Source organism: Prinia subflava, chromosome 9 (assembly GCF_021018805.1).
Source record: "Prinia subflava isolate CZ2003 ecotype Zambia chromosome 9, Cam_Psub_1.2, whole genome shotgun sequence".
Classification (NCBI taxonomy): Eukaryota; Metazoa; Chordata; class Aves; order Passeriformes; family Cisticolidae; genus Prinia; species Prinia subflava.
In genome coordinates, this window is record NC_086255.1 from 11,067,821 (window position 1) to 11,093,085 (window position 25,265).

Here is a 25,265-nt window from a genome sequence, read left to right on the forward strand (position 1 = left end):
CTGTGCTCCCAATGAGCTGTTCTGTCTATTTGGTGGATCAGAAATTGAGCTTCTGCTGAAGATGCACTCTGCTTCCTTTCTAGAAGTGGATGTAGGCTTGACAACATCCCTGGGCCCAAAGACCTCAACCCGAAGTCCAAGCCTAGCATGACTCCAGATCTGAATGTTCCACATAGTCCTACAAAAGAATAACTGACCCAAAGTCTGATCCAGAGAGTCTCAGAGCAGCCACTGGTAAATGTGGAACTAACAGGGACAACGTGAAGAAAAGTGCCTGCAATCACCTCCTGTGATCAGGTTAGGGGATCCACATTTGCCACACATGAACAGCAATGTCCCCAGAGGGAGACTTGGCTCCTGGGGCTGATCAGGAGGGCAGTGCTAGGAGCTGCTCAGTTTGCTGAAGTGAGCGAGACCCTCGCGCTGAGGCTGCTGCCCTCTGTCCCAGATCCAGGCTGGGCACCCTCCCTAGGGCAGGGAGCCTCCCCTCCCTCAGAGCTGCCCTGCCACACGAGCTTCATCAGCTCCAGAGCTCTCTGGACCATCCCACCCCAAACTCTGCAGCCTCACTCCAGAGCTGAGGTGTGCCAGTGGGGCAGCCCAGTCCTGGTGGGATATACAAGCAAGGACTTCTATCAGATTTCTACTGTTCTCTGTACCATTCACAGTTACAAGCTAATTAATTATTTTTCTCCTGCAAGCTTGACTCTGAACACAGTAAAAGGGAAAAAAAAACAGTTTTAAAAAAATAAACTTAGCATTTTTTTAGGATGGAAAAACAATCAAGGAAACCCTTATAAACTGTGAATTTTGAGTGGGCTGCAGATGAGAAAAGCTGAGCAGGAATGTACTCTCCCAGTAAAAATAATCAGGCTCCATTTTTAAGAACAGCTGTAGCTAAAGCAAAGAAATCCCAACAAGATACGTTTTTGGCAGAATGCAAAACCCACAAATACATGTCTAAATCTAGTTCCTAATTTTACACAAAACTAAATCCCTGACTATTTGATATCATAAGTTATTCTGTCCCCTTTCCTACAAGAATATGAGTACTAGTTTACATATTCTAATTAATCCCAAAGGAAGATTCAGTATCTTCCACCTACAGAAGTCTCTCTTTATCCTATATTTTAAAGGTAAGTTTATTTTCTCTCTGAATCCTCATTTTTTGCCCCAGTTGGAAAGGGGGTAGAGTTTAAAAACATTCACCAGTTGCTACACTTAGCTGAATGTGGAACTCCTGACTATCAGGAAGAGATAAAAATATCCTCTTCACGTATCCATAATTCTACAATGTCTGTCTTCTGGGATGAAGTGGATCAGCTATTTAACAACACACAGTAACACTAACCAAATATTTGGAATAGAAAACATTACATACTGTCATATCAACTTGGAAAAATAAGAATAATGATGATACTATTACAATCTAGAATTTTCAAAATCCTCAGGGATATTACAAGCTGAAAAGCACATAAAAATATTAATAAAAGTAATTGTAGTATTTCCACAAAATCAGCAATACAGGTTGGCTCGGTAAAAAGATCCAGCATATTAAGAATCTTTTTACTGATTTTTATTGACACATCACTGCTGTGTCTACCCCTTTTTTTTAAGCTAGCATGTCAAAAAAGTGCATGTTTTAACAGCCTAGTCAATGTTAGTATAGACAGGGAATCAGATGCTCACCTGTGCTAGTGCTCTCTTGATGACTTTGCCAACGTCTTGTCTCCATTCAGGGATGTCAGGGTTGTGGTAGTCCAAGTTGGGAGAAAATGACAGGAGCTGAGATTGAAAATACTCTGGAATAGAAAAAGTATTTATGAGAAGATTAAATGGGCAGTGTTTAGTGTGCAGACAAGAGTGCAGAAGACAACAGGAGGATCATAACTATCTTTAAGCAAGAGAATAAGAAAAGCCTGAAGGAAGAAAAAGGCTGGCTGACACTAAGAAGCAGATCAGAAAGCTTGCAAGGAAAGAACGCTCAGAATGGTACTTATAGAGGATGTTTTGACCTAATGCCACCTTCTGGCTTTCCCCAGAGAAACAGAAGGAAGACTGAGAGAGGTGAGAGGATGCCTTCATGATGCCTCTAAGCTTTCTAATTTTCAACTTTGTCAGGCTCTGCTCACAAGAAGCAGTAAATAAGGCAGCACCTGGCTGAAATTTGGAAAGCCTGTCTGTACAACTGCAGATTGAACCATTGCTGTAAGTAATGTTTTCTGTTTGCCCTCCTGGAGGAAACCCCAACAAAGGAGAACCCAGTGGTGCTAATGACTGGCTCATCAAGCAATGGCTATTGACAAAACACTTTGAAGTTCTGTCCTGACTGAATGATTGCTGGGAGGCAGAAAACCTTCCTAGACTTAAAAAGAACCATTTTAAATTTTCTCCAATTCCAACTCTCCCCGCTGGTCTCACCAAAGACCAAGCCTGGAATCCTTATGGCAGATGTGCTCAACAGGTTTGGGCCAGTGGGAGGCACAGATCCAGGATGGGAACCACACTCCTACAAAAGTTCTCAGAGTAGAAGATTCTCCTTTCTGTTTCTGGAGATGTTCTGTGCCTCACCTTGAAGCAACTGATCTGCAAACACTTCAAATAAGTACCATTAATCATTTGTAAGAAGGCACTAGTTTTAGATCAAGATAAACCTGCCAGAGTATAAATGAGGAAATCCACAGAAAAGCAGGGATGTGCCAGCACACCATTTATGTGGCATCTTTTGTAAGAACTGCTCTTTCTTTTTAGATGGTGCAATATATTTTTAAATAAAACAAGTATCAAAGAGCACAGGGAAAGTCTCTCAGGTTCTGAAGGTATCTGACCCAGAGTCAGATATATAAAGTCTTTGACTTTTGACCCCTTAGTACTATGTCCAATTTATTTTTTGAGCAAATTCTTTTCCGTTAATTTCAAATTAGGAACACACCTGAATAGATCTCCTGCACTGATAACACCAGATATACATGCCTAGAATACGGCCTAGACCCAAAATCACTTGACTCAGGACACAGATTAGGATACAAGTTTATCAGAGGACATGTTTACTAAAGGCATCACTCGTTTATGTCCTCAGACTTGAACTCATCACCAGACAGAGGGGCTGGAAGGACTCCCTCCTTAGACCAGGTCAGTCTGCAGCACAGCACTGGGTAGGACTATCTGGACTGGTTCCAAATGGGTCAACTTCTCTTTGTGATAGAACCCAAAACTTTGGATCTTCTAAACAGAATGGCAAAATTTCTTCCAAGGTTTTTAAAAACAGAGTGAGGAGCTCTCTGTGGGGCCTACTGGGACCAAAGATCAAGGTCACCTGTGGGTATCACTCTTAAATATATTTGATTCAGGTTTATTGCATAAACTATTGGAAGGATGGAAATTTCCAAAAAGTAAACACTGAATTTTGCAGTGCTCAAAATTATGAAGTAGAAGGTTCCTAATATTTGATAATAGCAAGTCAAGGTATTACTAAATCACATTAACAAATTATTAAAGCCTATTGCATTTCATGGCCAGACAATCAATAAATATCTATTTAGCTGCTGTTAAATCTGAGTATACAGCAGGACATTTATTTGTATTTAATTACTGAAATAAGACACACACAGTGCAACCACATAGTGCTGAGCTTCAAAGCAGCCCAAGTTATTTAAAGCCCAGATTTGTCAATAAAACTTGAAGTCCAAAGAAAATCTTGTCCTCAAATGCTGGATGTCAAAAAGTGGATAAGGAAAATAAAGACTGGCCCAGGGCAGTCTAGAAAGTCCTGGTCAAAGCTGCTGAGAGAGCCCTTTCACCCAGGATTTAGCAAGCCCCAAACAGGTTCAAGTCTGAGTGGTTAATGTACTCAGTTCAAGTCTGAGTACATAAGCTCTGTTGTCTGCCAAAGGGTGCTTTTTGAATCTCATGACATGCAGATATGGCAAGAAAATACCAAACAGTACCCATGGGGAAATCCAATGGGCACACTCAGACCTCCAGCTGTGACATGGAAGATGGGCAGGGATACCAACAACAGAGTCATTTCTGTCCTCTTTTCCAGACCCCTCCTGACCCCTTTCATTTACACAGTCACTGATGGAGACACCAGTTGCATTCAGATCACCTTAATGATGCACTGTGACTATTTCTTTCCACAGATGGGAAGATGAAGGAAGGCAGACTGGTTCTAGTGTTTATTATTTCTGTGAGTTCCCTGTCCAGGTTTACAGACAGATCAACAGACACAGGAGACACCAGGCACCTTATTAATGCTGAGCTTATAAATTTGGTTAGCTGCCCCATTCTATTCACTTCTGTATTTTGTCATCATGACACATCTGAGCTACTCGGTTTGTCTTCAGAAGTTCCTGCAGGCATTATCGAGTTCCCAGAGCTCATTCTGGATCAGCAATGGTTGTCTGCCCCTCACCCCCCAAGATGTGGCATCACAAGGCTGAGGGTACCGTGCACTGCGATCTCCTTGGTGTCCTGGATGAGGGTGTTGCCCCCAGAGACTTGCACGGTGACAGTGTTCATCCCCTCCACGGTGAACATGTACGAGATGCTGCTCTCCAAGGTGATGAGGGGCTGTAGGAGGCAAACACAAATGGCAATACCAAAATCAGGGTGAGATTAACTCAGGATCACATCATGCACCTGATTTATCCACCAGGCAGCAATGGCCTTGCTCCTTGATACAGGTGTGGTGTTTGAATGTCCTGCTAAGGCCCAAACACCATCCTGTGAGCAGAGTCCCACAGACAGAGGTTTCTCTCATTTCAGTAGATGTTTCCTGAAATATTCTTCCACTGAACTGCAACTCACTGTTGTATGGACTCCTCAGCAGACCACGGTCAGCAAATGCAGAATTAGTGCAGTGGAATGCAGCATTGCACACACACAACCAGCTCAGCTGCTGTATTTGCTGTACAAAGCCCAACCTCAAATGGAAAATAAATCAAAGATGCAGATGCTTCTTCAAACAATCCATATTGTTCAGATTCATGGCCAGCCTTTGCTTTTATGAGCACAAATCCATTTATCTCTCACAGAGCAACACTGCTCAGGTCAGAGTGAGGACATCCAGCATTGCCCTGTCCATGCTGTGAGTCTGGAGCAAGCTGCAGCCACAAGCTGGCAAACTGTGCTAACCAGGCTGAAAGCATGGCATAATTCCTGCTGACAATGCTGACTGAATGTGGCTGTGGAAGGGATCCACGCTGGAGCAGCCCATGGGAAGGGCCCACATTGAAGAAATTAATGGAAAACTGTCTCCCATGGGAGGGACTCCCTCTCATAGGCAGGGGACGAGTGGGAGGCATCTTCCCCCTGAGGAGGAAGCATTGGAAGAGACAATATGTGATGAACTGATCACAGCCCCCATTCCCTGTGTCCCTGCACTGCTGGAGAAGGAGGGGGCAGAGAATTCAGGAGTGAAACTGAACCTGTGAAGAAAGGAGAGATGTGGGAAGGTGTTTTAAGATTTGGGTTTATTTCTCATTATCCTACTCTGATTTGATTGATAATAAATTGCACTAATATCACAAAGTCAAGGCCGTTTTGGTTTTTAACAATAATTAATGGTATCTCTCTGTCATTATTGTGACCTGATTTTGTTATATTTTATGTATCCTGTCTGTGGGAGGAGGGGAGTGATAGAGTGGCTTTAGTGGGCAGCTCGTGTCCAAACAGGGTCAGCCCAGCACAGCTGAAAATCAAAGGTCCAGCCCTCACAGTGCCACTGACCTGACACCTGGTCTACAGAAAAAACTCTTCATTTAGAGAAACTACAAAAATGGAAACAGTGATACTAATCTCCATTAGCACACAGAGGTCTAAGAGAACAGATAAAGCCATTGTACCATTGCTGTTGTCCCTTCACTACAGTGCCACTTTGTTTCCAGAGGAAAACTTCTAAACTTTCACCTTCAGCTCTCACACTTTGTCTCCTCAGGCCGCCAGCCTGACTGCACTGCACAACAGTGGTCACATATGCCATTTCCACAGCCAAATCAAAATCTTCACCTGCACAGGCCAGACTGACAAACACTTTTCCCTCTCTCTAGAATACCACCCTCCTTTGACCCCTTCATCCACGAGCTGAAAAAGCAGTAAAAACCAAAAAAGCCTTATCACATGGCACACACAGTCCAAGGGCGCCAGCTTGTGCCAGCCCTGGAGGCCCAGCTAACATTTACTGAGATAGACACAGAGCCTGGAGAAGCTGAATGGGCCTCTATCAAACTGCAGCGATATCAGCAATCCTCCTGGAGGTTACAGGTTGTGGTTCTGTGCAAAGGCAGATAAGAGGATGCAGTCTGGCCTTTAAAATTACATTTTTTTTCTTTTTGTATGTGTGTATGCTGGACATTCCATTACCATGGATGATTTCACCTCCATCATGGAGTTTTAACATTCAGCCAACTCCTTAATTTTAATTCAAGAACCAAGACCTGGAAACTAACTCTAAATTAAATCAAGTAGTTTAAGGTTCATTTGCTCAAACCTATTAGACAGCTGGATACATTTATTAAACTGGACCTGTGTTAATCCAGGCAAATTGGCCTTTGGGCATACTGCAAAAATCAGTACAGTAGAAATTCAGTACAAGAGTTTCAGCAGGGTGGGGAAAGCATAGAGGAGTCTCAGCCAGCTCATTTGTGTCTAAGACAGTATTCTCCTGTGCAGCAGCACAGAGAGTGAGACTGCACAGTGACACCAGACACATCTGGTTCTGCCTGAATTGCCTGAAGGTGCAATCCCTCAGCATGCAACTAAAATATATCACCTAATAATACCAATCACAACACGGCACACCTCATCCTTTAATTCCGTGTCCCCTTCTTCCACCTCTACTCAGAACATCACAGTTCACTCATGAGTGGGCACAGAGAAAGATCTGACACATTAAACACTCCAGGAGGAATTTTGATCTGATACAGACTGCTGTTCTGAAAAAGGTGGCTGATACAGTTGTGTCTATATCCCTTGCCATACCTCAGTCAGAGTTAAAGTACATTCCATGAGGTAGCTGGAGACAGCATTTTGCAAAGATTGAAGAGTGCTCTGGGTCTGAGATTCAGACACAGGTAAGTTCACTCTTCCATGTTTCAGCAATGTGTACAATCATGCCAAGGTGTCACAGGATCAGCTACTCCATGTGCAGCTATGCCCAAGGTACCCATCCCAAACACATCCACATCTGCCTGTACTCTGCTGCCTATGGGTCTGAAATTTAAGCTAGAAGATGAAACAAATAATATTTTCCAGAAGCAAGTGCTGTGAGAAGTGCGTGGAAATCTTCAGCAAGCACCACTGCCTTGCACTACCTTTTCTAAATTGCTTTCTATTTCAAAAAATCCTTTTTAAGGTCCTATTCACAATCAACTTCTATAGAAAGGACAAAAACAATGGCAGGACAACTCTGCGCTGGAAGGCTTAAGAGGATGATCAAGTTATCAATACCTAAATTGTCTCAGATGTGCTTTAATGGTTGTCCCTGTGTGAGCACTGAGACAAAAATATCTGAACTGTAACGTGATTTTGCATGCCTGTATTTCAATGCAGTATAAGCTGTGTGGAATTACCCGGTACTTGCAATGGACTGGATGTGCATACGTGTGTGGTTGCCACAGCTCAGCTGGGCCACAGCAACTTGCCAAGTTACAGTAAATGGTTTTTGCTCCTGAGCTCTTCAACTGCCTCAACGATGTTTCCACAAAAATCAGCAAGCTCTTACAGTGAGCCTCCTAACTGGATGTAAAATCCCAGTAGAAGCAGCACTTACTGTTTTTATTTTGCCTCTCCTGATATTGCTGGTAGCTAGCAGCTTTGTCAAAAAGAAAAGAAAATACTTGTGTGTTTTTTATCTCAATTTCCATATTTCATGTAAAATCCCCGTTTCCTTCCGCTGCGATCTCACCTCAGTGCACACCTTCAATTGCAAATGTAGACAATGACGTGACTTAAACTGCTTTTGTAAATAACAGCAGAAACTATACTGCAGAATCAACAGCTGTACATTTCACAACTGCAAGCATGGAGAATAGTGCCTGTCTCTCTCCTAAAACCTACAATAAAAACTGTAGCTAATAGGCAATCCTGCTCTCTCCATTTGAAAGCATGACACTAACTTGTATTTTCACTTACTTTAACCATTGCTAAAAAAGCTCTTTATGATACATACGGTTACAATACACATCATTTGAAAATTTGCTACAAAGAAATCTCATCTCCCTCTCTAACACAGCCAGACTCTTCAGCTTCAAATTCTAGATGCAACTGTTTATTTGAACGCCAAGACCTTTAAAGTACTGAGCTGGAATCCAGCATTATGTACTGCACACTGGCACATAATGGAAACCCCCTTGGTTGTTTGAACACCAGCAGTTTTTAAACACTGTGTTGAAAGCCAGCATTATTCCACACATAGCTCAGTGAAGTTGCAAGTGAGCACTGGTAATAACAGTGGTCTTCAAATCTCAGTAGGGCTGATAACAACCAGATGGAGAAAGTAATGACTCCCATGAACAACACAAGACAGAAGGAAATAAATACACAAAGGTTGAAGTTCAGATAATGACAACCCTTTTCAGACAAGTTAAAAACTAAAACACAAAACAGACAAAGGCAAGTTTTTACTAGGTCTGTGAGAGTTCCCTGACTGTCGTGAGAAGCTTAGGAATTAAAAATGAACCAAAGGGTTTCTGTACCTTGGTGCTGTTGCCAAACCACCAGAAGTAGGTAAGTGTGCCTGCCTGGCTGGGCCAAACTACTGCAGTAATGTTGACATCCTTATTTCTGATGGCAACAAAGGGGACACTCAGATGGACGTGCTCCACTGGACCTGTGGGAAGAGAGTTCATTATTAAAGGCTCTGAGTTAAATCCTCCCTGCACAGTTGTGAACAGCAAGGATCTTTCTTTTAAATGAGTCAGAAGTCCTATGTCAGCAGTGACAGTCTAGTTTAGAAATAAAAGAGAATTTCAGCAGTCAGTGAACAACAGAAAAAGATAATCAATTTTAAAAATATTCACCACCACCACCTCCCCCACCCCCCCCACCCCCATTATGCACATTTTCCACAGTGCTAATTTTGACAGGGTCAGCACTGGGTTTAGAAGAATTTTTTGAATGCATTTTGAAGAAATAAAATGAACTGGCTTTGCATTATATAGAGAAGTTGCTACTGAAAGCCGTACGGACAGACAGAAGAAAGAAATAGGACACAAATGAGAAAGAAGGATTTTTCTTGAAAATATAGCCACTGAGCCACTGAGCTACTAAGATTTGCAGGAAAATCATTTTAGCCAAAATGGCTTAAGTCTGGTTATATAAGAGGCATTTATGACTTGATTAAATACCCCCAACCGTTTTTTAAAAGGTCTCCAAAATAAAGACTCATCGTTTTGGAAATCCTTGGTACCTTTTTGACTTAGGCCTGACCTCTGGAAGTGTTTGGGGAGTCAGTTGCCCCCAGTAAAACATCAGGAACCACTTGAAAGATGTGTGCACTGGCATAGCAAAGCATGTAACTGTCAGAAGCACTTGATTCTGAACGACTTAAAAAATAACAAAGTGCCAATGCAAAGTTGCATCTAATAAATGCAAATGCCCAGAATAAATCCAGGGCATGAAGCCTTGAATTCAGAAGTCAGATCCTCTCTAGAAAAAACAACATATGTAAAAAATACTGAGGTTTTGTTTGGTAGTTTGTTTAAAGCTTCTACTATCTCCATTGTTTTTCTTCTTGTTTAATCTCTTGGTTTTGCTGGTACTGAATTTCAGCTCATAACTGCTGCCCATCAGACAGTGTTACTTTCTGGGCAGTACCTTCAAAACACAGCAAACTGACAGACTATCCTTGTGGGATGGAAAGGACAAAATAGGAAAAGTCAGAGTCTTTTTTTTTTGGTAAGACATTCATTCTGGGAAGCAGGAAATTTGGTGATTTTAACTGAGACAATCCTCCTGTGTTACCTCTCACCATGAAATGGGGACATTAATCAGCTCTCCTTCTACTTGGATTACAAAGATTATGGAGAGCAAGAGCTGTTCTTTTGCCACTGGAACATAGAGTTCCAAGCACAAAAGAACCCTATTCTTGCTTTTGGCACCTTAAAACTTGATCTTTCCCCCCACCTTTTCCCAAGAGGAGTCTATCAGCAAGTCACTCCTGAGTTCTGACCACTGGAAGTGCTCTGGGTTTGCAAGAACAGCAGGTTCCCCAAAATCTTTTGTGACGGTGCATATAAGACTAGAAACACTAATATCTTTGCTTCCTTTAAATATCAAGACAAGCAGCTTGTCAGCAGAATCCAGAAAGCTGAAAATTTGGCTAGCTGCTATAAAGCTGCAGGGTAGAAAATTAATGTTGCTTGAGGCCAAGGAGCCTTTTTCTCTCTTTTTTTTTAGCACAGGTTCCCAGTACCAGAGCAATTGTACAGTAAAAATTATTCTCAGGCATATTTGTCTGTACATTTGAACTTCAAGGTCAAACCTCCTATATTGACCAGGACTTCCAAATGTATTAAAAGTTTAGTACTCAGGTGTCATCTTATTTCAGCATTAGCATGAATGTAAGTGCTTGCAAAATATTTCCCTAGAGATAATGATAATAAATTGGCCACCTAAGAATGCTATAAAAGTCAAAGGAGAGATCTGAAAGGTTAATGAGGAAAAGGGTGGAGCAGCAAAACCAGGCCAAGGAACTGTCCCTTGTTGCATTCTGTTTTAAAATCCTCACCATGAAAAAGTAGTTCCTTTGAGAAAAATCAGATAATCCATACAAATCCATACAAATCTGGTTGTTATTACCAGGTAACCATCACTTTTGTCAGCTAATGGCCCAAGGTGAAGGAAAAAACAGTTAATGCTCTAATAACAGGTTGTTAAGTGCAGCCATGATTGACTTTGAGGGAATTATGAGCATAATAAAAGCTTCAAGGAACATTTATTCCTTCACACAGGGAGCTGGAAATTAAAATGGAGAAAAAAGTTCTTGAGTTTTGGAAATTTCTAATGTGCTTCCCTTCAGCAGAAAAGCTCAAGCAAAAGGCAGGATGTAAGACATTCTGACAGGTAAAGAGGGAAGGCAGACATAGCTATGATCACCATTAGGGGCCAAATTGATGGGGTGCATCTGAACACAGAAGATCTAATAGTCTGAGAGTAGATCAAAGACCTGGGCTCTTTTTGGTCTCATCCTGTATTCCACACTCTCTGCTCTCTGCTGTGGCTTTGAGAAGTTAACTGAGAGCTTTATATTTGAGTTTGCTCATGTGTCAGCTGGAGAGAAATTGTATTGATCTACCAAACAGGACAGAAACTTCAGGGATGCATGAGAAAAACATGAAATGTGAAAAGCAGCACATTAGCCCCCGGTACATTCATATCTCAGTAAGCATGCTCAGCATAATGCGTCTATTTCATTAAATTAGCACAGTGAAAACACTGAACACTCTGAAATTCTCAGTAAGTGACTCAAATTTTAGTAGTCTAATCTAATCCTCTTGGAATGAGACACGTATTGAAAATACACATTTGGACTTTGTTTCATACACTGCTTGGTCTCTGATCCTGTCAGAAAGACCAACAGACATTTTCAAACTTTCCTCCATAACTCTGAGGACTGCAAATGCACTTGTGTTAAGAAAAGCCCTTCCCTTTTCTTTCATGCAATAAAGTCTATTTAACAAGTTAGAAGAGTGTCTAGAAGCCCAAGGCTTTGGAAGAGCAGGAGCTGCACGTGTACGTGGGTTTGCACCTACTCTTAGCCCCACTGAAGCTGCAAGGATTCCAGTGGGGTCAGATTTTCACCCAGGGAGTCTGGCAGGTGGGAGTACTCACAGACCACGTGCAGGAAGAGGACAGCAATGTCTGAGCCCAGGCTGTTCTCTGCATACGCCGTCACCTGGAAGATGCCAGCGCTCCTGTACACGTGCCGGATGCCATCCTCCACAGGGCTGAAATTGGCATAGGACACCGCAATGCCATCTCCAAAGTCAAGCTGGATGTTTGTCCTTTGCAGATCACCCTGCAACAGAGAAGGCTGGAGTATGAAGCTGGACTGATAAAAAAGGAATTATATCACCCTCCATCCCATTTAGTTCCATTTCATTTTACAGACACAAAGCAGTAACTTTTGAAAAAAAGCCGAGCTTTGTTCTCTCATTCCCCAAAGTGGCCAGACATAGACAGCAAGACACCAACACCTCATCCTAAAGTAACTGAAACAGGTGACATGAATCATCTCTTGCAAATATCCACCCCTGATTATACAGAGTTTAGAAGACCAGTTTCATCCAGACACACAGGATGGCTGAATTTATACAGGTTGAGTCCCAGGTTGAGGACTGACAGATTTTTTTGTCTAATGTCAGTCAACACAGAGACAAGGCCTGGGTACACAGGAGAATGAAGCAGATGATGAGAAAATCTCTTCTAGGATTACTGTCAACGAGAGTTATTAAATGAAGGAGGGAAAACAGACAAGAAATTCCAGCAGCACAGGTATTGTCTGGAGACAGAAGTTGCACTATTTTAGCTTAAATTTTTCTTTAAACCACTGTAGTTGAACTGTAGAAGTGTCTGTTATTTCAGTTTTTTGGAGCCTTATTTTATACTTGCCCCCAGCTGACTAATGTAACACAAAACAAGGCTAATTTAAACAAATCTAAAGCCCAGTACAGTGGTTTCACTAAACTGAAATAAAACTACAACTCAGATTAAATCTCTGTAGCTTTAGCTTTCTGCATATATATATATATAAGATGTGGTGTGCCAAGAAATTTCCTTCCATGAAAGATCTGCACTGTATTCACTAGGGATGAAGAAGATACCAGCACATTTTGGTGATGTTCCTACCCCCAGACTGAAGTCAGTCCCTAGATATATGGAGGATGGGATCTGAAAGTTAAAAAATAAAAATTGAAAAATCTCTGCTCCTAAATTTACCTTTTTTTAATGGGAAATTCAGAAGTATTTTACAGTCATCTCGTAAACCCCATTATAGCTGTAAATGCACAGGGAGAACACACAAGAAGCCAGATCACAACGAAGCAGGCCCCATGTGTAGAAAATCAGGACCTTAGCAGCCCCCACAGAATTTATCCTCCTCATAGACTATACCTGCATAAAGAAATCAGAGTGCAGGAAGGGTATTTTTCAGATGTCAATTTGCTTTCAGTATATACTTGGGGTCTGCAGACTCTCATATAATCAGGATTATTGCATGTAGTTTCTGTAATACTGATACTTGGTTATACATGTTAGATCTCCTTCCTTGCTCCATCATTCCCATTCCATGGGAGACAGGGGAGTTTTGGCTATTGATTTAAAGAAGGCATCATTTTCACCTCTGCCCTACTTGGACATTAAAAGTTCACTACAAACCAAAGGGCAATCAGAAAGGACTAAAGCAGTAGAGACACTAAAACACACCTATAATATTGAGTAGTCGGTAACATCCTTCAGATAGAGAGTTTTTAAAGTCACTCTAAAAAAATTCTCTAGCAGGAGTAAAATTACACTCCTGAGATATTCAGTTATTTGATAGAAAGGCTCCCACAGCTTGTTAAAGCTTTCAAAACCACTTCTCAGGGGAATGCACTAAGACCTCAAGTCCAACTCATACGGAAGATACTGAACAGAGGATAAAAATTTGATCTGGGTGGATTAATCACTGATGACCTCAGGCTGAAATCTCTTGCACCAATCACGGCAGCTCATCTCCCTTGCCTGAAAATTCTCTTTTCTATTTCCTCCTTGCTTCTCCAATATGATTCTACCTGAAATGAGATGGTTTCACATCAAGAAGCAGGAACAGATTTTTCATGACTAAACAGCAGCAGATGATCTTCTCACCTAGTTAAGAGCTGGGTCTTCAGTGCAAAGGCTGCTCATCACACTAATCATGTTTTCTTTCTTCTTTCTATACCTCTTTATCCAGTATAAAAAATACTAAACCAAGCATGCTAGTTCCACACAAAGATGACAGATATCCTGAAGTTTATAAATATAAATTAAAATAGAAGGGAAGTGGAGGTATTTCAAAGGAAAAATAAATCATTGTTATCCATTTATATTCAAGAGGCATGTTTTGTTGCTTTAAGCACCATAAATAACTGAAAGGGAGCAAGGTATGGGCTGTCACAAAGATGGGCTCTGAGTATGGAAATCAGTGAACAGACATGGTCAAGAACACAACTCCACTACAGCTATTTGGCAGTCCATTATTTCTCTGTGATCAAAACCAAACTCAGACTAAAAGAAAAACAAGTCTAAAAAGGTTCTTTTCTCCTCATGTTCCCTTGCATGTATACAGTCCAAATCACAGTCATGCCTCATATTCCTGAAAACACAGAAAAACCATCAATCATTCTGCATTTCTTTGTCCACAGTCATTGCCACATTCTGAATACCAGTGTGAAGAGTCCTGCTAAAGCTAATTCCATTAATCCTAAGAAAGTCAGGTTTTGATTAACTGTGATGAAGTCTTCACTTAGCACTGACAGCCTAAAGTCACCTCCATATATTGGGTGTGTACTAATAGGCAGGAAAGAGCTGCTGGCTCACCAGGGCGAGTCTGACACAGCTGAAGGGAGACCACACAGATGCATCCATAGGAGAGGTGGCCAGGCTGCTGATGGGCTCAGAAAGGAAGGGCAAACCTAGGTACAAAACTACACCAGTAAACAGACTGACCAGAGAAGGTGAAGGAAGACAGGAATGAATATGTAGGGCAGCAAGGTAAGACCTATACAGAAATTATTTCTTAAGTCATAAGGAAATCTTCGGCCACAATTCTTCTCAGGTTCCCAATAAAACACTGGAATACCTTTGTCCAAAATCTCAGTGTTCCTTTTCTTTTCTTGTCTTTTCTTCCTGTAAGTCTATTATTTTAAGAAACAAACTCAACACACAACTTTCTGTGGAATAAGCTGTTCACCTACAGAGGCACATTCTGAAGATCCTCTTCCCTTAGAAAAAAAGGTTGTTTCAATAAAATATTTTTTTAACTACCATTATTTTTCAACAACAGACATGAGAGTGAACACCCTCACAGATTTATTCAGCTGCCTCTTCAATCTCTAAATCCTTGCAAAGATTCCACTCTTCAGCTACCTTGACTGCTGCCTTATTCCCCATCTGTTTATCATTCTTCATATGCAGCAGTTCCACTTGAGTTCCTTAATAAATTACTAGTTGATTCCTAATTTTTAGATTATATCTGTTCTTTTCTGAACTCCCACTCACAGTGTCTACACAAGTTGTCTTACCATGTCAAGTCTGCAGAATAGAAAAGAAGTAGCACGACAAGAAATCCCCCTTGTATAAAAGCAGAGCATGCATGAACCTCTGAGGAAGTAGTAAAGAGGCCCTGTCAGATTAGTGTAGTCCCAGTGAAATACTTAGCTACTATATAAGAATTTAATTTAGTGTGAGAATGTGTCTGTCTGTGGGTGGTCTGCCTCAGCTGTCTCCAGGTACTGCTCCAAAATAACATACACAGGACTGAAAATGTGATGAAAAACTGTTGGGCTTCTGCAGCACCACCTCAGTCCCTGGCCAGAAGAGCCTCAACATTTTGGTGCTTTTGGCAGCAGCATGGCCTGGTGTCACTTGTGCTACTGTTGGCTACAGGGGGAACTGCACCAATAGATAAACACAACAGATAGGGGCTGGGAGGTAGAGGTTCTTTAAGGAGACTCAATTCCTACTGCAAAACAACAATGCCCCTCATTGTTCCCCATGAGTGTGAATATGTTCCCCACTGTTCTTAACCTCTCCCAGAAAAGCTGAAGTTAAAGCTTCGCATCCCAGATACAGAATTGTTGATGACACAAACACCACTTCTGCCTCATAAACTCCATAAACTGCAGTTTACTGGAGGCAGCAAGAAGTGAGTCGGGAAATAAATGCTTTGACCAGATCTATCTTTCTTTGGCATTAACATCATTACTGACAGACAAAATAGCCACACCTTTGGTATTACCCAGTATGACCTGCTTCTATGTGTCACTATAGTCTTCAGTTCTCTTAAATTCCTTAGTTCTCATAAATCTCAGGACCATTGACCATTTCATGGTCCCCCTTGATTGGTATTTTCCTCTCAGCAACCTGAAAAGCGAAGGAAAAGCACGCCAGTCCTGCCACACCGAGAAAGGTTTACCGAGACCCCTAGCACACCTCTTCCAGCAGGATGACGAAGGTGGCGTTGTGGCCCTGCTCCATGACCAGCTTCCCATCAGAGGTGAGGATGTGCAGCCCCCGAGGGGCTTTCCCAGGGCATTTCTCCATCCTGGCCATGTACTTCTCTCGCAAGCCGTCTGTGCAGTTGTTAGACACAATCCTGCGGTACCTGGGGAGCGGCAACAAAAGGACACTGCGCTCAGACAGGGTGGAAAAGTTCCTTTGTTTTGTTTTTGTTTTGTCTCTCCACATTAATGCATGTTTTTTTCAAAGGCTAACTGCCTGCACGATCCCCTCACGGAAAGGAAGACTCAAAGAAACCCAAGGCTTTATTACATAGGAGGAAGCCAAATCAATTGCAATCCAACCTTCTCCAGAGATTCTCAGCAGCATCACTGAGAAGAGACACATTGTGGAGGTGAATTACCACCCCTACCAAAAGGCAGAGAATTCCTCCAACCCAACACCTGCAGGATTGCATCCTGCATCCCAGCTTTTTAATTGTACCATTTATTAGGTTTTGTCTGTCTCTATGAGGCTAGAGGGCACTTGAAAAAATATGGCAAGGGCTTTGCCCATCTCACTTTTAAAATGATTTGAGGTACGTGTTTTTCTCTTGGCTCTTCTTGGAAGGGGCTGGCTAAACAGCAAGACATTTGGCTATTGCCAGTGTTGTTGAGGGGGGTTAACCCTTTCTATTAATTTCATACTAACCCCAACTATTTTCTTGTTGCTCTCTGCCAAGAAGGCTACAAGCAGTCATACTGCCCAGGGCTCCTGTAATTACATCCCATATTTAAAGCAACTTTTCAGCTGAAAGGGGGTCTCTGAGATCAAATGCCTCCGTATTCCCAGCAGCTTCACTTCACCCAGGCACCTGCACCAACCAGCCAGGGACAGAGCTGGTCCCTGCCACAACCATGGAGCAGGCAGGACACATGACCCAGAATCAGCCCTACAAAATTTGCAGGGCCTGCCCTATCCTAGAAGGAACACTGCAATTTTGAACCAGCCAGTGAAACTCAAGTCTCACAGCGTTTCCTGCATGATAGTGGAGCATTTGCAAAGTGATGTTGCCATAATAAACCAACACTTGCCATCTGTTCTGGGTTAGACCAGGAGAAATCAGCACACGAAGCTTGTCTGAAATACAAGGCACTGTATGTACAAAGTGAAAATGGCAGAGGAAGAAAACATAAAAGAGGCTAAAATTGCTCATTTGAGCCTTCCTAGAAGCTGATATAAATAGGAGCTGTAAGATAGTAAGAGGTTCAATAAAATACAGTGTGAAATACCTCAAACTTGTCCATTTAAATGTTCAGCTGTCTCTCAGACAGACCTTTTTGATTTGTGTTTTAATTTTGCAACAAAGGGGAGCTCCAAGTCTAGGCTCCAGGGATCACACATCACATGCTAGCAATGCAATATCTACATGTCACTTATGTTAACGTGCTTCTCCCTGTCTCTGAGGAACAAGGCAATTTTCCATACAGATGCTGTTGCAAACATCACCTCATGGATAAGACTGAAAAAGAGCATAATGGGATGCAGAGAAAAAAAATATCTATCCAGGTTCTCTTGTGTACTGCAGTCACCAAAAGCAGGCAGATTGCAAGATGCACTCACCCAGTGCTGTTCCAGTAGTTCTGTCCAACGTTGCAATCCTTGGACAGGGAGGATGGGCTGAACCAGAAGGCTGGGATGCACTGGTTGTTGCTGTGCCTCTCATATCCATAGTCACTATGGAGACAAGCCATGAGTCCATCACTGTACCCTCCACTAGAGTTAGCTCAGTTTTAGGTGGTGTCCCCAGAGCAGGTGTGTATTGATGGTTCTCTGCCAGGATGGCACATCATGGATGGGGCTCATCCAGAGACAAAGTGCTGGACGAGTTTGAGAGGCAGGAACACAATTCCCTGAAGGCATTTGATCCTGAAAACAGCTGAACTACCTTGCAGAAAACTGGAGGACTCAGGCTTCATTTACGAACAAAACATGACAGAGATTCAGAAAGAAAACTGTATTGTTTGTTTCTTTTCCTATTAATCTCTAACTTAAATTTCACTTTTTGGGTTCTTTTGGTTTGTTTGCTTTTTGCAGTCTTTGCTTTCAGAATGAACCGGGCTAATTCTAAAATCTAATGTCACTTTTTCACAACAGTGGCTAGGAATATGAAACACTAGAAGCACTTCCTGAACAACTAGCCACATTATGTATATTTACATATGTTAATGGGCTCCCTGACTGAGCTGTGGCTTGCCCGAGAGAAAAAAAAGAGCTGATGTTTTTCCAACACTAAAACACAGCCAACTTCATAGGCTAAGGATTACATGGAATTTGTCACACAGGGAAGGCAATCCAGGGTATTGATTCCTCCTTGGACCACCTAAGAGTGAAAGTGTACACAATCACATCCAAAACTTCTTTTTACAGCTGTCTTTGTGTTTTTGACGCCTTTGCCATCATTGTGCCTACAATGATGAAGCAATAGGATTAATCCAAAGCTTTCCACAAGTTTTAATAGGGTCTGGATCAGGTTTCTATGTGTAGTCTTTATTGTCAGGCTGGATTCAAAGGACAAATAAAAAGAGATTCTGGATTTTTGCCTGCAGCAAGTTAGCAAATGCCAACATGCTAAACCTCTGGGAAAACACAAACACTACAAAAGCCACTGTCTTGAAAGCATTCTGTGCCCTTTAGGACACTGAATTTTATCCTTCCCCTGTTCAGAGCCTGAACTGCCAACAGAAAGTCTCTAGGAAGAGCTTCGGTGAGACAAAACTGTGCTATGTCCCCAGTGACCCAGGCTGCTACTGTTCTTTTTTTGGAGGGCAAAAATTCTGTAAGCTACTTTAAATGGTTTGGAGATTCCCTAATGCTCTTTCTCTCAACATTCAATTTAATCATTCTCAGTGGGTCTGACCTGCACAGTCGAAAATGCCTGGCAGGGACTTTGTAATTAAAAATATTCAGGAGGAGCTGTACTTTGGCCCAAAGAAGAAAAGAGCTGCATAAATATTTAATAAAATTAAAGACAACATTGCTGTGTGCCCTCAAGGTTCTGTGCTTGTTCATTAAGTTCTGGTAAATGTATATTAAAACCTCACATGCTGCCCACCTTCCCTCTCATAAGCCCCAGGGTTTGCATAAGTTAAGGAAATAATCAAGTCCAGCTGCTGTGCTGTCTTTCTCAGGAAAGCTATCTTGACAGAGTAAATAAAGAAGCAGGAGGAGGGAAAAGAAAGCTCAGCGAGCACTTTAATACCACTTAGGAGAGCCTTCTGCCATTCTCTCTGTTAGAGAAAGGCCAGGATTTGCTTCTGGAAATTACTGCAGGGGTTGGCAGAAGTCACCCCTGATCTTGACTCATAAGGATTTGTTGAACTGGGGCATAATCATGATTTATGCCCCTGAATTTTAGATCAGCCTTATATCTAACTGCAGGGAACAGCACTGCAGCCATGAGGCCACCAGGGGCAAGGGCACTGTGACCAAAGGGAGGGAGCACAGCCCTCACAGCCTGTGCTGAAGGGCTCCTGCAGTTATTTGTCCTATCCCCACAGCTCTCAAAGCCAGTGCCACCACAGCAAGTGCCACGGGCTGCTCCAAGGCCAGAACCAGCTCCAAACCTTCCTGGGGAAGCAGAGGACCCGTCTGCCAGGGCTTGCTGGTCACTGTACTCACACAGTCCTGGCTGCTGACCTCCCTCTCTCCCTGACACCCCACAGGACCTGCTCAGTTCCACACCAGGGACAGACCAGCCAGTGCTCTCAAGAACAACTGGCAGCTGTCAGCCCAGACAGAAGAGTGGACACTTTTCCTTGAGAAGGAACCACATTTTCTTGAAAGAGCATCAGGTGAAAGTAGGAGCTGTCCTTTCACCTGTCCTATCCACCTTTTAGTGAGCAGAGAAAAAGCACTTGTCAGCACCTCCCCTCCTCATACCGACATCCCAAGGAAGGTAGAAGAATCTAGGATATATTCTGGAATGACCTGCCTCTTGACACAGACTAAGCAACAGTGTCACCCTTTAGACATCACAAATCAGAGCAGATGAGTCCACTCTTCCTTTCTGAACACCACTTGTAAAATAATCAAGCTCGGTGCCCCATTTCCAGCACTGCCAGTATCTTCCTCAAATGGACTGTCTCACACATTCTTCCAGTCAGCCCTGCTGAGTAGCATCAAAATTCACCATAAAGCTTCTTCTGATTCTCCATCACCAGCTATAACAATTTTGCAACTGGAAGCCAGTTAACAATTCTGTTGGCAGTGCAGGGTCAGAAACAAAAGCCAGCTTGTTGTCCTCTAATTGCATTTCCTCTGCAGGACTGAAATGTTTAACAGCAATATCCTCTCATATTAGGGGGAAAGTTAGGCAAAAAGGAGACTGAATGCATGCAAGGAACCTGTCAAGTGATTAAAAAGGTGCATTCTGATCTTTTCAAGGCAGCATTTGAGGCCAATTTAGCTACCACAGTTTTCCACTTACAGCTTGGAAAAGACAAACTTCACTGTGAAAATATAAAGTGGGTGAGGAAAAGACAAGGTAAGGAAGAAAAACCAAAATAATTCATAAGCATGTCTGGAGAATGGTGCTGGATTCACCCCAGAGGCCTGTGCCAGTGCCAAGGGCAGATAGTGCAAGGCAAGATAGCTTGTCCTGCATGTTCCCACCATGAGAACGAAGGGGAGAGATCTCATGAGTCAAGATATGGAGTCTCAGATGTAATCTTGACAGCAGGAACAAATTAAACACCCATCCAGATCAGATGAAAATCTCTGTTCTATATCCTTGGCTCCCTCTTAAAGACAAACGACTACAATATTCAAGGAAATACTTTGGTGAATATTTTTTTCTTAATTTTGCTGCATTTTACTATGTCAATGCTCTAAAAGAGAACTGTGAGTATCAGTTGTGAGCCTAAGTCCAAATAAATGTACAGATCTCAGGCCTCACACCTCTTCAGAAAGTATTTGAAGGTAGGTGAATTGTTCAGGAATAACACCAGTACCGAGTCAGACACTGATCCTGAACACTATAAAGATTAAAATGTTTTCTCAGCTGATCAACTTTCAGAGTATTTTGAATTCCATTTGAATTACATTCTGATCATTTAAGCTCAAACATCACAGATATTGACAGTCTTAAATTATAGAAATATTGCCTATCACTGGTGCCATGTAGGAATTCCTTGTGCAGAGATCCTGACATGCATTCTCCAATCTCCTATCTCTGATTGTCAAGCAATTGCAAGCAGTGTCTCATTTTTTCCCCTGCTTTATTTTTAAGCTGCTTTCAAAGTGACCTTAAAGCAATTTGAAAATTATGGTCCCATTAAGTTAGAAACACCAATATTTATGCAAAACAAGTAGTTATATCTGACAAGGGTGGGCTGTACAGTCATGTCACAGAAGCCCTTTCAGAAATTTCTCAATAAAACATTGTTAGGAAGCAATAAACTGTTCCCAGCTATTCAAAGGAATAATGATAAAAATGTGCATGTTTTGCTGGCTTGCCCCCTAAGAAGTCAATGACCTTGGGAGTGAGGACAGAGAAATACCCTCCTTCTGAAAGCAATATATTTTGGACCAGAGAAGTGGTGGCTGTCATTATTCTGGAATGACAGACATAAAATGTCCATCAGTACTTGCAATTATTTTGCTTTTGAATTCCAGGCTTGGATTTCTCATGGAGATGAACAAATATTTGCTGCAGATGAAGGGGAAGCCTCCTTCACTCAGCAGGTTTGGGGGTCACACTTGTGCTGTACGGTATGATCACAGCCAAAAAGCTGCACGAGACCCAGCTCCTCTGCAAGGTTTTCTGTCTGGGTGTATTCAGTATTTCAGGACAGAAGCACAGCCCCTGCACCAGTCCCCAGAGTCAGATACTCACCACTCAAAGTCTCCTTGGCCACAGACACACGGTTCAGACACCACAGTTTGGGAATAGTCCCGACCTAGGGAACACTGGGCTCCAGGCTTGCGTTTTTTATAGATCTTCCTCTCTCCCATGACACAAGGCTCCCCCTTCATTGGTCAAGGAAAAAGAGGAGAAACACAGTTGTAGTGGCAGCTGGGTCTTAAAGGAAACAGTTCTTCAAAAGACACAGAAGGCAATGAAAACAAGCATTTATCTCTGGGAGGGTGGAAGTTAGAGTCCTGCTCTCTCTTGTGGCTTTGAAAAATCAAAAGTCTCCTTGGGAGGACTCATGAGCACAGTGGGCTCAGCCTTGAGCTGGGATGCCAATGACAATGTGCCCAAAATTCCTGGATGCCCAAGCCACCACACTCACTTATGTCACGTTTCAGAAGGCATCCACCAATATCTAGTCCTATGAATTATCCTGAAAAGACAATGTGGGTGTAGTCCAGGGTTTCTTCCATATGTCAAATAAAATCTACTGCAGAAGCAAGTGCCCAGGCCTGAATCCCAGGGCAGAGGACAAAATCCAGGTGTGGAACATAGAGTTCAACTTCCTTGCTCTTTCTGTGATAGAGCTGGCTTTGTTTTAGACAATTCTGATGGTGTGATTCACTTGGCTTTTTGAATGCAAAGGTTTCCAAGAACACCACTGGGAGTAGCTAATCTAAAAAAAACCCATTTGATATCTAGGTGAGTGTCTATAAATAGAATTTTCTATTTTGCAGAAATAATTTGCCTGCACAGAAGTAAGAAAAAAGACAATACCTAATTGAAATGCTTCTCTTGCCTATTAAAAGTGATTCCCGAGATTTCTGCATGGTTACACATATGTCTTCTCTTTTTTTTCATTTAAACTATTTTCATTTATTCCATTCTCAGACTTCAGTTATCTTATCCTTGCCAAATTAATGTTCATTTCTCATTCATGGATTTCATTCAGGAATGTCACAGTGCCAGTGGTTCTGGCCCTAGTTCTGTTACCCTGCAGGGTGTGGGACATCATACTGGTGGCCAGTAACCCATGAGTAACCTGCAGGGGTTACTGACCTCCCAGTTATAGTCACTTCAGGACCTAAAGATATCCACCATGAAAATAAGCAAAAGCACGTATCCTTAAGTAGAATGAAATAATGTGGTTTTCTCTGGTGTCTTTTATTCAGAGGTTTTCATATTCAAGGGTTTTACAGATATTCAAGAGTTTTACAGATACCTGCAGGATCTGCAGGATGAATAAATGTTTTTATTTTCATTTTTGAGTAGGGGAAATAAGAAGCAAACGGAAACAAAATTATCATCATGAGTCAGTGACCGAGCTACAACAAATTCAGTGTCATCCACAATTCAGTCATAAGGTGTAGTTTTACACTGCCCTAAGCACTGAGGCCAAAAAAGGTGCAATGGATTATTTTCATAAAAATAGAAGGTAATCTCCTGAACCTGCCCATAGATGCCTGGCCCCATGTTTATTCATGCACATTCTTCAAGGGATGCAAAAAGAAAAAAATCCATATGCCTGGCTGTAAAGAACAACTGCATTCCCACCTGGCAACACCAAGCAAGGGAAAAGGAGCCCCCTCCATGCCCTCCCAGGGAGAGGGGTACCTGGTTGTGCAGATGCCAGGTCTGGTAGTCCTCCTTGGTGCACCTGCGGCCAAAGAGAGACTTGTAATCCACCTTGACCAGCTGCCACTCAGAGCGGAGACTGAAGTGCCCAAAAACTCTGAGCGTGGGAGACAAAAGAAAGGAAAGAGCCAGAGTCAGCCAGACTCACACCTCCATTCAGCAAACAACTTCTCATAAATCTGAGCCACAGAAAAAGATACACAGTCTTGGAGCTTAATGCCAGAAAATGGTATTTAGTCATGAATAATGTTTTCCTGTCCTTACAACATCCAAGGAGTGTTTGGCCTTTTCCTGACACCTCATACACAGCCTGTTTTGGAAGGTCTTCCCCTGACCCCAGCATGCAGCAAAATGGAACCCAAGCCTAATCACCCTTATTGCAATGTTTAGAGGAGAGAGAATTTTATTTTTTCATTATTCCAAGTCTTTCACTAACCTACATTTTTACCCAAGCCACCTATGAGATTAAAATTTTTGATTCTAAATATTCTAGTTCTAATTATTCCAGACTAACAAAGAAAGAGGGAGAAAGACAAGATTTACAAATTTTCCTGTGAACTCAAAAGAGAAGCAGAAGACAAAACTTCCCCACACTGACATAATTCAGATCCTGCTGTGTCCCCAGTGTGCTGCCATTCTTTATTCTAGTTTATCTTGGTTTACACTGTAATCATACAGAGTTGTTGGCTTTGCTCTCCTCTCACTCCTTCCGTAGTCTGCTCCAGAATTGCTCTGCACTGTGCTGTTCTCCATGAAACAGCAACCACGCAGGAATCAATCCTGCTCTCCCCTGGAGACCTGTCCCAGCTCCTGGGGATCAGGGAGACAAAGGTGGGTGGGTGGGCAGTATCTGAGAGTATGAAGTGGTGGGTTTGCTGTGGACACCTGTCTGTGTCCTTCTGCCTCACACAGAAGCTCCACAAAGCTGACAAGCAGGAAGGAGATGATACAGGAAGAACCTGTGTGCTGTCATGAACAAGGGGTTCAGGCTAGAAGTGAGCAAATGGGGAAGGACTTGTCTGGTAGAATGGATTTATTAGGTAGATTGTTGCTGGCTGTCCAGAACCATTCTCAGTGTTGTCCTATTTGCAGGGTGTTAGTGACAGGAAACACCACAGCATTCAGGCCATGCTGCAGGAGAAGCTGCAATTCCTGTTCCTCAGCAGGGAAATCACACCCTGGGCCAAGACAAACCCACAGAAACCAAAGCAGTACCAATGCCAGAGCACCCACTGGGAGCAGGAGGGAGAAGGGAGGAATGGGAAGGAGCATGGTGGGGGGCTGCAGAGAGCCTCCAAAACTATTCAATAGGAATTCCAACTGCAGTTTCCCTCCCCACTTTTCCTTGGCACTGGGTACATCCCATCAGCTCTTACACTGCAGCTGCTTCTGCACATACAACCTTGTTTGTGCTGCATGACTGAAACATCAGTCCCTGCAAAGCAGCAGTGCAGCAGGCAGAAATCATTTAGTCCAGCAGATTTATACCAGTGTAGGATTTGGTGCTTGTTACATGGAAAATACAGCAAACTAAGAG

The 25,265-nt window shown here is 42.5% G+C and overlaps 1 protein-coding gene across 1 annotated transcript in view; it reads right to left on the bottom strand.

The window, feature by feature from the left end:
• The window catches only part of SORCS3 (sortilin related VPS10 domain containing receptor 3), a 266,550-nt gene that overhangs the window by 9,189 nt on the left and 232,096 nt on the right, over window positions 1-25,265 (bottom strand). The window contains exons 15-22 of the mRNA XM_063406430.1: window positions 23,708-23,825; window positions 22,076-22,209; window positions 17,803-17,916; window positions 16,174-16,345; window positions 11,833-12,019; window positions 8,697-8,830; window positions 4,449-4,572; window positions 1,690-1,802 (exon numbers count right to left, since the gene is read on the bottom strand). Of these exons, the coding sequence (XP_063262500.1) occupies window positions 1,690-1,802; window positions 4,449-4,572; window positions 8,697-8,830; window positions 11,833-12,019; window positions 16,174-16,345; window positions 17,803-17,916; window positions 22,076-22,209; window positions 23,708-23,825 (1,096 nt within the window). The remainder of the gene's footprint in view (window positions 1-1,689; window positions 1,803-4,448; window positions 4,573-8,696; window positions 8,831-11,832; window positions 12,020-16,173; window positions 16,346-17,802; window positions 17,917-22,075; window positions 22,210-23,707; window positions 23,826-25,265) is intronic.